This window comes from Colobus angolensis, unplaced genomic scaffold, assembly GCF_000951035.1.
Source record: "Colobus angolensis palliatus isolate OR3802 unplaced genomic scaffold, Cang.pa_1.0 Scaffold73, whole genome shotgun sequence".
NCBI lineage: Eukaryota > Metazoa > Chordata > Mammalia > Primates > Cercopithecidae > Colobus > Colobus angolensis.
Window position 1 is genome coordinate 10,533,958 of NW_012121043.1, and position 14,628 is coordinate 10,548,585.

The 14,628-nt window shown below is 34.1% G+C and overlaps 1 protein-coding gene across 2 annotated transcripts in view; it reads left to right on the top strand.

The window, feature by feature from the left end:
* EPHA6 (EPH receptor A6) overlaps window positions 1–14,628 on the top strand; it is a 952,571-nt gene that overhangs the window by 157,159 nt on the left and 780,784 nt on the right. For both annotated transcript variants that reach the window (XM_011927614.1, XM_011927615.1), the window contains exon 3: window positions 2,623–3,286. In XM_011927614.1, coding sequence (XP_011783004.1) covers window positions 2,623–3,286 — 664 coding nt within the window. The remainder of the gene's footprint in view (window positions 1–2,622; window positions 3,287–14,628) is intronic.

The following is a 14,628-nucleotide window of genomic DNA, read 5'->3' on the forward strand; positions in this document are numbered from 1 at the left end:
AATATAACTTTCTATATTCTTGAATAAGATGAAATTTACCAATTATGTCTGTTTTGACTGTTTTGGTACCTAAATCTAATTCTAATTTATTTTAAGTAAAAGAAGAAATATTATTTTTCATCAAACATCACAAACTTAGTGTAAAACAATATGCATCAGTTTGCCATGTATTTATGCACTGTATTTGAGAAGACTCACATTTCCAAATATCTGTGTATATTTTTGTACTTCTATATTTCTTGGTTTATATCAGTTCTGATTAGAGAATACATGTATTTTTTTCACTTTGGACCCTTCTCTCCTTCTGAACATCTCCCCAACTGAATGTATTTGTAAATAAGGAAATGTTCTAATTTCATAAATGATATTTTCAAAGTTTTTCATATTTGAGTTAAAGTTAATCTCATCTTTTCGGAGTTGATCTTTTGATGAACATGGTTAATGCTTTCTATTAATATGAAGCAATGTAGCCTGAAGATACTAATTAAAGCAGCATTTACTGGGAATATAGTTATTTACTCCTATATGGGAGAGTAAAATATGTAGTATAGACATTAGTATATGCATTCCCTCATAAATGAAATCAGCTCTAATTATAAATGTATTCAAAATAAAAATCATCATTGGATGAGTACATGCTCTCCTATGTGTAAAATACTTAGATTTTTAGACATTGATTTTGACAGTTTAAAAGTATATCATATTTTTTGCTATTATCTTGGTTCACAGTTACATTTAGAATGATTGTGTTGTGGTTCCAATGAGCTGTGACAGTGCTGGTTTGCCTTTAAGTGTCCTCAGAGTAATGTAAGACCCATTATACGTTAGGATGAAAGGCATTTAGATGGGAAATCTCATGTATATTCCCTTGAGATTATTGAATCACCCCTGATAAAAAATGTGTGTATTTTGTAAAATTAAATATACAGTTGAAAGGAACTTATTGTTTTCTCTGGAAAATGCCCTCTGGATTTCAAGCAAGGAACTTGCAAAAAATATTTCTTGGATAAAATATTGTGTTTAAGTTTGCATGATGGATAATATGAATTATTCTAGAAATGTACAGTAGTTAATTTAAAGTACTTTGTGTCATAATGGTCCTATATACAGAGGAAAGTAGGCATTCTCTTAGAAAGTATGCTAATGAAATTCAACTGGCCTTGATTTAGTAACTCTCTATAGCCAGTTAAAATGAGAAACTGCAAACAGAATATGTTAAATAATCTTATTATAAATAACTGAAGTATGTTATCAATGAATAGAACCCTTATTCACCCTTATTCACTATAGCAAACCATTTGTCATTTTCAGTATACTCAAATAGAAATGATAAAGTATGATGACTAGCATGTGTTCCCAAACATGCTATAAGGTTACCTGAATGTTTTTCATGTATTGAAAATGATCAATTATAGCTATACAAATAAAATGGAGTTATAATCTAAATTTACAGTATAGAAGTATGCAACATTAAATGAATAAATATTGATAATCTAAACTGCTTTCAGGGTACTCAGGTATTTTTATTAAATCTCTTAAAAACAGACAAAGTCTTTCCATGCAATCAAGTGGCAAACTGCTTGTACATAAACATACAGAAGTGAAAATAATCCAGTGATCTAGCTCAGAGTAAAAGCCAAAGGACTTAAAATGCTTAATAAAGACTTTTGGTTTGGCTGCTCTCTAACCCTCTGTTCTTAGTACTTAATGTGCTTTCAGTGCCCACTTATGCTGTTCCTCAAATATACCTACACACTCCTGCCTCAGGTTATTTATATTTACTGCTTCCTCTTTGCAAGTTTCATTGTCTCATGTCTAAGACAATGCTTAAATGTCAGTACCTCAGTAAGCCTTTTCTAGACACCCACTTAAAATTATCACCCTCTTCTTAATCTCCTTGCCCCATTTTTCCCCATTGTACTTTCTACCATATTATTTAGTTTTACTCATTTCTACGTTTTAGATGTCTCTCTTCCTTCTAATGTAAGCTTTATAAAGGCAGACAGTTTTTGTTCAGCTTGTTAATTGCTGTATTTCCAGTGTCCAGGGTATGGGAGTGCCTGATAAATATTGAATAAGTTTAAGGCCTTATCTATGTCTGTTTTCTATTTAAATGGTCATGTAAATATTTAATTGAATATTGGCAAAGAAAACAGACCACAATTTGTGGCAAATTGTATATGAGGAAAGATGGGAAACCCAAAGTGCATTTTTTATATATTTAGTTGTTTTGATAAGATAATGGATGCTATTTAATGTTCTTATAGTATGCCAGGAACTGTCTGAAGTGCTGTACGTGTATTTATCTAATTTATATCTTACAACAACCCTGTGAAACAGGTACTATTATCAGCTCCTTTACAGTTGAGGAAACTAGATATTAAATAAAGTTGTCATGCAATTCATGTGTAAGAAGACAAGACAGGACAGCTGATTCTAGAACCCATACTTCTAACCAAAGGCTCACGGTTAAAATGCTGTTCCATTGTTGCTTTGAATAGCTTCATTTGTATCCTTTTAACTCTTTTTTATTTTGGTAAAACAAAAAAAAATTGTAAGTAATCATTTCTGTTTAATCACTGTAGTTTAAAATCACTTAATGACTTTTTCCCCTTTTTGCAGTGGGATGCCATCACTGAAATGGATGAACATAATAGGCCCATTCACACATACCAGGTATGTAATGTAATGGAACCAAACCAAAACAACTGGCTTCGTACAAACTGGATCTCCCGTGATGCAGCACAGAAAATTTACGTGGAAATGAAATTCACATTGAGGGATTGTAACAGCATCCCATGGGTCTTGGGGACTTGCAAAGAAACATTTAATCTGTTTTATATGGAATCAGATGAGTCCCACGGAATTAAATTCAAGCCAAACCAGTATACAAAGATCGACACAATTGCTGCTGATGAGAGTTTTACCCAGATGGATTTGGGTGATCGCATCCTCAAACTCAACACTGAAATTCGTGAGGTGGGGCCTATAGAAAGGAAAGGATTTTATCTGGCTTTTCAAGACATTGGGGCGTGCATTGCCCTGGTTTCAGTCCGTGTTTTCTACAAGAAGTGCCCCTTCACTGTTCGTAACTTGGCCATGTTTCCTGATACCATTCCAAGGGTTGATTCCTCCTCTTTGGTTGAAGTACGGGGTTCTTGTGTGAAGAGTGCTGAAGAGCGTGACACTCCTAAACTGTATTGTGGAGCCGATGGAGATTGGCTGGTTCCTCTTGGAAGATGCATCTGCAGTACAGGATATGAAGAAATTGAGGGTTCTTGCCATGGTAAGAAACAAACATTTAAATAATTTATCTTGCATTTAAATGATTTTTTAAAAGTTTTATTTTTTAAATTAACAAATAGTAATTGTACATACTCATGGGTATGTAGTAATGTTTTGATACATATAATGTATACTGATCAAAGTAGTTAATATATCCATCATCTCACTGATCTTTTCAAAATGATTTATTAAAAGTAAATGTTATACATTTATTTCAAATAATACATTTTTGAGTGTTATACCCGATAATAAATTGCTAAAGAAATTGATTCATATTAACTATAAAAAAATTGCTGTCGTTTTTCTCCTGGAAAGGTATATGAAAGTGTGCCAAAATGCTTTCAGTAAAGTAGTTAAACAATATGAATTGCTGTAACTACCTAATTTTTATAAAGGAAAGCAGCATCAACAACAGCAACAGGAAGCAATTCAAAATAGTGATTTCCCTGGTGTTCACATTTGTATGGTTTATAGAAATATGACATTTAAAGACAGCAGTAATTATTTCCATCATATTGAATTATAATACTTGAATTGTATTTAAATGGAATTATATTTAAATAAAAGGAGTTCATGTATATTTTATTTCAACAATGTATAAGCTAGTTTATACAGGTGTTATATACGATGTTTGGTGGTTGAATATTGACCTGATCAGAGCTTAATTAATCCTTTGGTATTATTACATAGAATTTTCCACCGTATAGCACATTAGCTTTTCATTTTAATAGTAGTATTTGTGTAACATGTAATTGTCAGGAAATATTAACATCACACAATGCTAGTTAGGTTTCGAACTATTCCTTTCACATTGTTATAACAATGAAGTAACTATTATTTTCAAGATGAAACATTTTTCACTTTTTATGTAATTCATTTTATGAAGGCTTATTTACCTAATAAGTATATACATTCAAAATTTTTATATGCCCCCCAATAAAGAGCATACATTTGATGATGTTTAGATTTAGGACTCATAATCAAAACACAAATATACAAATAAAATTATTTCATGGTAAATAGTAATATACTGGAGATATTTCCCTCTCAATGAAAATTTCTTAAGAGGGTATTTTCTATAGCACCAGCTTGAATTTATTGATTTCTTTGTTGATGTTATATTCACATTCATTAAAAAGGATGAGAATAAATAAGAAAAACATATCTGTATGCACATAAGAGTTATGCATAATATATGTGAAGTTTTAAAGGTTTTATCTGTTTATAAAACACTTGGGTTCTTGACTCTTGAAAATTTCACTGGAGCTGCCAGTGATGATTATGTTTTGTAACTGGAGAATATTAATATTTGCATGAGAAGTCTATAGTATATATTTTACAAAGCATGAATCAGCTTTCCTATACTTTTAATCATTAAACTATGTTTCATTCAAGTTTATTAATACAGATTATCATTATAGTTTATCAAAATTTTGTTCACTTATAACAAGGATTTATAATGGAGAAAAATTAAACCATAAATGATCCTGGAGGTAGGATCTAAAGATATTTTACATTGGAAAGTGCATGTATTAGTTTGTTATACTGCTATAAGAACTTTCTGAGACTGGTTATTTATGAAGGAAAGAGGTTTAAATGGCTCACAGTTCTGCAGGCTTAACAGGAAGCACTACTGGAACGCCTCAGGAAACTTACAATCATGACAGAAGGCGAAGGGGAAGCATGCATGCATTACCCTGGCAGAGGAAGAGAGAGAGAGAGAAAGGGGGAAATGCCACACACTTTCAAACAACCAGATCTCATGAGAACTCTCTCTCACGAGAACAGCAAAAAGGAAGTCGACCCCCATGATTCAATCACTTCCCACTAGGCCCCTCCCCCAGAATTTCAAGATGAGATTTGGATGGACAGAGTCAAACCGTATCAGTGCACTAAGGAAAAATTTATACATATGGATAGTTATCCACTTAAGTGGAGAAGACAATAAGATCTAAGGATAAAATGTATTGCACAGAGAAACCGTGTAGTTTTTTTGATACAGGCATGCAATATATGTAATAATCACATCAGTTTTACCGTATTTTAAATTAGGTAGAAGTTAGCCATTACTTGATAAAAATAATACAGTTTTTTAAATATTTGAAGACGTATTTAATCTAAGAATTTGTGTGATTTGCTATTACTAAATATTTGTATTCCTTTATGGCATTTACCACAGAATTAAAGTAACCAACCATGATGTCTACATATTGTTTTACTTAATATGCTTGGTGTGAAATTTTATTCTTATTTATATGCCTTAAAATTTCTTCTGTGATTTGGCAAAGATAGTTTTGAACAAATGTTAAGCAGCATCTGTTTATCTAGAGCTTCTACTTGTGTATATTTATGGCTTGTTATCTTTATTATCCTTTATCTGATTGCAGAAACATGAGGGAGTCAGTACAGAAAATTGTTCGTCATCTTGTAGCGGATGGCAGAAATTGGAAGGATTAAATTTGAATTCTATATCTATGGCTTACAAACCTCAAAATCAGGTGTTTTTTTAAATTTATAAAGTAGTGGTTATAGTCACCTAAAAATAAAATACATGTAAAACTATTAAAAACAAGCAACATGCCTGATTCTAGTTAAATATAATGAATTGCTATTTACAAACAAAAGAAATGTCAGAGTGGATGTGGAGACTACATAATTTTAAAGATACATATAGTGCACTACCACCAGTGTTCATTTTAGAGTACTTACTTTTATGTGTTCTTGGTGTTGCATGTTGCCCCTTTCTTTCCTCTGAGGAGAATTTTATCATGCTTTTATTGCCATCTATTCATAACTTATCTCACAAAAAGTCTCTGAATTACATGTAATCAAAAGGTCGAACTAATTCAAACTTATATAAAAATGTAGTATGAGTAGAAATGTGACCACATACATAATAGGAAAAGAAAAAATGAGTGTATCATTATTTTTCTTCTCATCTATTCTGTGAAAACAATTAATTAATCTACACTATTTTTTTTTTTTTTAGAAACAGGGCCTTATTCTGTCACCCAGGCTGGAGTGCAATGATGCGACCATAGCTCATTGCAACCTTGAACTTCTAGGCTCAAGCGATTCTCCTGCCTTGGCCTCCCAAAGTGCTGTGATTGCAGGGGTGAGCCACTGCTTCCAGCCCCAAACTATTGATATTTTTGAGCATTTATTGTTTCTTAATCACTTTCTTAAGTGGTAGAGATAAATATAAATAAGGCATATGTTTCTGTTATCCATTGCTATGAGAGAAAACAGCCCAAAATGTATTGGCTTAAAACCACGATGATTTATTATATTTCAGGGCTCAGCTAGGTAGTTCTGCTTCATGTGCAATAAATAGCCATCACTCATGTAGCTGAATTCCACTGGGAGCTTTGACTTGAGTTGGAATGTCCAAGATAGCCCCTCATCTTCCAGGACCTTTCTCTATGTGGCGTCTCCTCATTTAGTATCTGTCCCAAGCTTTGCCAGAGTGTAGTTGCTGGCTTAAGAGGGAGTTTATTCACATAACCATCTGTAAAACGAGTATCTGAGGAGACAGCACAAGACTGAATACCTGAAAGTGTATTTATAGGGGACTGCCACCATGGCAATATATTATTTTACAGTCTACTCTCTAGATTCTCCTGATTAATGTCCCTTCGGCATGCACAAAACCCCACACCCTCCCAAAGGTTTATCCCTTTAGGACATCATGTTGAAGTCCAAAATAGCATGTTGAAATCAGTTCCAGATTCAAATGAAGTCTCATTGCTAAAATCCCTGTTGATCTGCAGAACTAAGAACCTAAAAGTAAGTTATTGTTCCCTACACACGCAACACATATGGAACGGGGGCAGGATACTTGGAAAATAGTCTCCCGTTCCAAAAGGCAGGGAACACAACAATCACTGGTCTATTGTGATTGTAAAGTGTAACTGGTGTTTTCAAGGTCCCTGACTACAGAGGCAGAGAATGTTTTTTGATTAGAGCCCAGTTCTGCTCCTTGTGATTGGTTCCCTGTGTCTTTTGGCTTTCTTACTAGTATCTTACCCCTGCCCTCTCAGTCATCTACTCTTTTTATAAGAATTGCCCACGTGCTAGTTGCTAGTTTCAACAGTTGTCTGGAAACCTCTTTAATTTGATCAACAACATTATGAAGTGCTTTTTCTCTCTTCCAAGCTATCGCTGGCAGGATTATTGCCAATTGCTCATCACGTAACGTGTATTGACCTTTTAGTATCCCCATTAACAATTTCTTTACTGATCTTCCAGCCTGTACTCACAGTCTCCATGCTATTCTTCAGCCTCTACCATCTGTTCAATCCCAAAGCAAATATCACAGGTTTTAACTTTTTGTTATGGCAACACATATATCTTGTACAAATTATTTGCTTATAGTTTCTACAATCTGGAAATCCAGATTTGGTTCACTGGGTCATTCTTTTCCTGTCTTAGCTGAGGTCACTCATGCAACTGCAGTTATTTGGAGGTTTAACAAAGCTGCATGTCTAAGATGGCTTCACTCATGTATAATACTTCATCTGTTATGTTTGAGGTAACGTTGTATACCTTCTAAATCCTGGTAACAATTTTAGTATGTTTTATTTCAGGAAATTATTCTGTTTTTTTTTTTTTTTCTTTCTGTTATATCAACTAGAAGGAGTTACTCACCTTAGCATTCAAGGAATTGTTCATTTTGACCTTGTCCTGTTCTTTTGTAACCTCAGCAAAATTCTGTCCACTATTCTGTTTTTTACAACTTTTGAACAATCCATGTGTTTTTGTATCTCTTACCTTTTTTCATATTTTACCTAGCTGCTTCTGCACCCTTTTCTTCTTTTGCTGTGATGAAATTTTATTTATTCTTCAAGACCTAACACAAATGTCATCATGCCCCTGGGTCTTCACAAAGTTAATATCACCCTCCTCTATGCTACAATTTGTGCTGATTATTCATGTATCTGTTTCACTAGGGCTGTCCCATAAAAGAAGCGGACTTAAAAATCACATGATGTGAATGGTCACAAAGCACTGAGGAGTTAAAAGTGCAGCCTGTTGGTGCTCCTGTGGAATGCTATGTTTCTTCTCATTTCTGTGAAATAGGTTAATTTTCTTGAGGGAGAGTTGTTGTATTTTAGATCTGGAAGGTCTTAGAAAATATTTTTATCCATCATTTTATGAATCAGGACACTAAATTACTAAGAACAGAGTTTAATTTCCTGGGGCCACACAGTAGTAACTAATGGTAGATTGAGAACAAAGCCCAGATATGTCTCAATCTGGCCTTTGTGTGTTTCCCTTCCACCTATCCCCCATTCCTTTTTTTTTTTTTTAAGACAGTCTCGCTCTGTCACCAGGCTGGAGTACAGTGGCGCGATCTCGGCTCACTGCAACCTCTGCCTCCTGGGTTTAAGCGATTCTCGTGCCTCAGCCTCCTGAGTAACTGAGATTTGTTGGTCAGGATGGTCTCAATCTCCTGACCTCCTGATCTGCCTACCTCGGCCTCCCAAAGTGCTGGGATTACAGGCGTGAGCCACTGCTCCTGGCGCCCCCATTCTTTCTCACTCTTTCATTTCCTCATTCTAGACATCCATGCCCTCACTTTGATACTTTAATGTTTCCTGCCTACCAGACCCAAAGCACAGGAGCCCTAAGTTTCTCATTATTAATTAGGCCTGCTCTGCCTTCTACTTCTCTTCAGGAGTCCAATGTGGACACTGTTGGAGCAGGATTTAAGCATCACTTTTGAAATTCATGCTGCTGAGGATGATGAAAAGATATATAGATATGATTTCATCTGGAACTTTGCTTTTAGAGATGATAAACAGGAAAAATTACAGTGAGGCTTTAGGGATTTTCATAATTTACTTGAATGAATTTGAGAACTCTTGGTCAGCTATGCAACTAAGGCACAATAAGCTGATTTAAAATAGAATAAATCTGTATCTAGTCATACTCCATATCTAATGAATGATGTATATTTATTTGCATTTTAATAACTTGTTATGATATTTTATCCTAAAAGTTGTACTACCGAATGTTTGAATTTTTGATTCTTTTTTGCATAATATTATTAAGGCATACCTATATCCAAATTCTAGAAGCACAAAAGATAGTGGTAGACTCTTACTCTTGCTGTATGAACCAGGCTTAAATAGATAGAAAGGTTATATTAGCATGTTTGCTAAAATTTAAAAGCAAACACATATAATTTGGGTTGCTTTATTATACATCATAAGTAGTATTTTAGTCTTTCAAATCTCAACTGATACTTCATAACTTTTAATTTTATTTCATAGGTTCATAATTAAGACTGTCATATTGGGCATGTTGATGTTAGAGATTTAACATTGTTTTAATTTATTCTACTTAATGTCAGACTTTTCTAAGGTTTTGAATTTAAAAATAACATTGATTGGCAAAGTATTATGCTAATTTACATCAAATGGTCTTTCAGTTTATATGTCTAAGACTATTTTAGCACTGTGGAAGAAATAATTGGAAACAACATGCAAAATTGAATGCAATTTTTGTTTAGTTATATGAGTTCTGAAGTGGCATGAATCCCTAATAAGCTCCTCTTAAACATTAATTTAGGATAAATCTCATTAAGGTAGTGGTACTTGTGCTTAGAGATATTAGTTTGTGTTTAAAATTTTAGACCTGCTGAGAATATACACACACACACACTCACACACACACACACACACATATATATATATATATATATAGCAATAATGCCTTCTTTAAGCTTGTAGGTATCACTTAGTATAAGTTAACAAAATAATATTTGTCTATGAAAATGAAAATTGTGAAACACCAGGCATAATTAAAATCCTTTCTTCTGCCTAGAAATATGCTTAAAACTTTGTTTTCTAGTAACGCATTAAAATTCAGAAGAAAAGGATGGTGGCAATTCTCGGACCATTGTATTCTTGTTCACAGAGGTGAATGGGATATACGGGGCCTTTAGTGACATTGTATTGATTTGATCTCTTGAAGAGTGTTGTTATTAAGGCTTCATGGCATAGTCCTCTGCTGCAGTTCAGAAACATTTATGCTGTGTGTTTATGATCTTCTGTCTAATCATGTTATCAGAGATGACTGTGCAAGCAGAGAGCATAAAGAAATTTGAGATACCAGGATTTGCTGACATTAAATAAGGGGGTTTGAGGATATGATGAAAAGCTGAAAGGTAAGATTGGGATCAGAAAAAAAAAAAGGCAGATTTATTGGCCCAGGTAGTATTTTCACTTTCTAAAGGTTTTCACACACTAAATATAAACTCTTATATTATAACCTTCAATTCCAAACAAAGCAGCTTTTTCATGAAGCAATTCCAGACTTTCATCTATCTTGAGAAGAATATGAAATCAACAAGTCTGAGAAGTCTAAAAATAGAAGGTATTATTTCCAAGCAAGAAACGGTAAAGTTGAATAATTACAGGCATACCTCAGACATATTTCAGGTTCAGTTCCAGACTACAGCAATAAAGCAAATATCGCAGTAACGCAAGTCACATGAATATTTTTATTTTCCAGTGAATATAAAAGTTATATTTACACTGTATTATTGTCTATTAGGTTTACAATAGCATTGTATCTAGAAACAATGTACATGCTTAATTTAAAAACACCGTATTGCTAAAAAATTGCTAACGATCATCTGAGCCTTCAGCAAGTCAATCATTTTGCTGGTGGAGAATCTTGCCTCGATATTGATGGTTGCTGACAGATTAGGGTGGCAGTTGCTGAAGGTTTTGGTACCTGTGGCAATTTCTTCAGATAACACAACAATGAAGTTAGCCACATCAGTTGACTCTTTCATGAAAGATGTCTCTGTAGCATGCTAGATGCTTGATATCATTTTACCCAGAGTTGAGCTTTCAAAATTGGAGTCAGTCCTCTCAAACCCTGCTGCTGCTTTGTCAACTAAGTTGAAATAACATTGTAAACATTTTGCTGTCATTTCAGCAATGTGCACAGTGTCTTTACTGGGAATAGATTCTGTCTCAAGAAACCACTTTCTTTGCTCATCCATGAAGGGCAACTCCTGATGTTTTCTTTTTTTTTTTTTTTTTTTTTTTTTTTTTTTGAGCCGGAGTCTTGCTCTGTCGCCTGGACTGGAATGCAGTGGCCGGGTCTCAGCTCACTGCAAGCTCCGCCTCCCGGGTTTACGCCATTCTCCTGCCTCAGCCTCCCGAGTAACTGAGATTTGTTAGCCAGGATGGTCTCGATCTCCTGACCTCGTGATCCGCCCGTCTCGGCCTCCCAAAGTGCTGGGATTACAGGCTTGAGCCACCGTGCCCGGCCCTCCTGATGTTTTCAAGTTTTATCATGACATTGCAGCAATTCATTTGTATCTTGTCTCTGCTTCTGCTTTTTCTCTTGCTATATCCACAACATCTGCAGTTATTTTCTGCATTGAAGTCTTGTACCCCTCAACGTCATCCTTGAGGGTAGGTATTAATTTCTTCCAAACTCCTGTGATTGTTGATTTTGTTTTACCTCCTCCCATGAATCGTGGATGTTCTTAATGGTATCTACAGTGTTGAGTTCTTTGCGGAGTATTTTCAGTTTACTTTGCCTAGATCCATTGGAGGAATCGCTATGGCAGCTGTAGCCTTAGAAAATATATTTCTTAAGTCATAAGACTTGAAAGTTGACATTTCTCTATGATTGATGGACTACAGAATGGGTGTTGTGCTAGCAGATGTGAAAACAACATTACTCTTCCTATGTATCTCCATCAGAGATTTTGGGTGACCAGGTGCATCATCAGTGATCAGTACTATTTTGAAAGCAATCTTACTTTCTGAGCAGTAGGTCTAAACAGCAGGCTTAAAATTCTCCATAAACCATGCTGTGAACAGATGTACTGTCTTTGTTGTTCCATTTATAGAGCATGGGCAGAGTAGATTTACCATAATTCTTACTGGATTTAGGATTTTCAGAATGTAAATGGGCATTGACTTCCACTTAAACTCACAAGCTGCGTTAGGTCCTAACAAGAGATCCAGGCTATTCTTTGAAGCTTTGATGCCAGTCAGTGACTTCCCCTTTCTAGTTACAAAAGTAATAGATGGCATCTTCTTCCACTATAAGATTGTTACATCTACATTGAAACCCTAAGTGTGGCCACCTTCATCAAAGATTTTAGCTAGGTCTTCTGGATAACTCACTGCAGCTTCTACATCATCAGCACTTGCTGCTTTACCTTGCATGATCTTATAAAGATGGCTTTTGTCCTTAAACCTTGTGAACCAACCGCTGTTGGCTTCCAATTTTTACTTTGCAGCTTCCTCCCCTCACTCAGCCTTCATGGAATTAAAGAGATTTAGGGTCTTATTCTGGATTAGGCTGTGGCTTAAGGGAATGTTATGACTGCTTTGACCTTCTGTCCAGATCACTGAAATTCCTTATCAACAATAAGGCTGCTTTGTTTTGTTATTCATGTGTTCACTGGAGTAGCACTTTTTATTCCTTGAATAACTTGTTATTTGCAATCACAACTTGGCTAACTCTGGTGCAAGAAGCTTAGTTTTCACCTATCTCAGCTTTCAAGGCCTTCCTCACTAAGTTTAATCATTTCTAGCTTTTGATTTTAAGTAAGAGAAGTGTATCTCTTCTTTTCACTTGACAATTTAGAGGTCATTGTAGGGTTATTGGCTTAATTTCAATATTGTTGTGTCTCAGAGACCTAAGGAGACAGAGAGAGAAAGGAGAATGGCCAGTGAGTGGAGCAGTTGAAACACACCATATTTATTTATTAAGTTTTCTGGCTTATGTGAGTATGGTTTATGGTACACCCCCAAAAAAGGGTAGGGACATTGAAAATCACCAATCATACAAAAATAACATAAAAAATCATTGATAATATCTGTTATGGTTACCTATGATATAGGATCTGCATTACATGTAATAAGGATGTAAAAGTTTGAAATATTGCTAGAATTACCAAAATTACCAAAATCTGATACGGAGACAGAAAATGAGCACACACTTTTGGAAAAATGGCACAATAGCCTTGCTTGATGCAAGGTTGCCACAGACCTTCTGTTTTTAGAAAATGCAGTATCTGCAAAGTGCAGTAAAGTTCAATAAAACAAGACATGCCTATATATTATAGTTTGTTCTTTGTCGTGATTTATAAAAGAGGTTAAAATGCAAACCTACTTGAAATTATAATTTTAGCAAATTATTTACACATATTTAATATCAAGTTTAGTCCATAGTTTATTCTGCTAACTTGAAGACTTTATATTCCTATAGGGCTGTCCTTAATTTAAAAAGTCAAATTTATGTAAATAAATTTACACACATTTCTATGGGAGCATAAATTTATTCACTATCTCTGTACTCTTTCCAGACATTACTTACCATGTTACCCACTGAAATGCCTCCTTTTCATGTGAATTCTGCCTAGAATTTTAATTCTACCTTTTAAACAAGTGAAATTAATATGTGTGTGTGTATATATATATATTTTTTTTTCAATAGTTGGATACATCAATATATAGTAACAGTTTTTGTACCTTTCATTTTGTTTATCATTATCTCCTTTCTTTTGGGTTCAAAAGTATGTCTTTTGGTAGTTCTTTTGATAATGTTCTATGAGCAGTTAAGATTTTTATTTAATGGATATTTAAGAATAGCTTTTCTTTCTGTCCTTCTTCATTGATTGTTTATTTGGATGTAGAATACAAGATGATGATGATTTTAATTCAACATTCTGAAGATGTTATTTTCCCATCTATGAGAATCTATTATTGCTAATGATCTGCCGACAATTTGTCATTTTTTGGGAGATTATGTATAGAATCTATATTTTTCGTTTTTAGTTATATCTGATGTGTCTGGATGTGGGTTTTTTTACTGCTTTTCATTCTGTGTTTTTAACCTGAGAAAGAGAGAAACAGAGAAATAGAAATAGAAAGAGAGAGATTGCTTTCTTTTATTCTGTATTTCTAGAATTTTTATTAAATGTGTTTGTTGGAAACTTTCAATTTATCCTCTCTGTCTTTAAAATAATTTTTGAATATTTAAATATTTGAATATTTAAATCTCAGCAATAATTTCCAGGTTTAGAATTTTCACTTTGACTATGCCTAGTTAAGAGTTTACCTCATCTATTGAGATATCTTTATCTTCACTAGTTTTAGTTGTTAATTTTTTCATTCTTACTTTTTGTTTCATTTTTGCCTACTTTGTTACATAATTTTCTTCCTCCTTTATGGAAGTTATTTTATTGATATATTTTAAAGTCTCATTCTAATTGATTTGGATCAAATTAATCTGAGTGGTGTGTTGCCTACATTTCTGAGCATTTAGGTCTATAATGTACTTTGGAATTGTTGCAGGCTGACT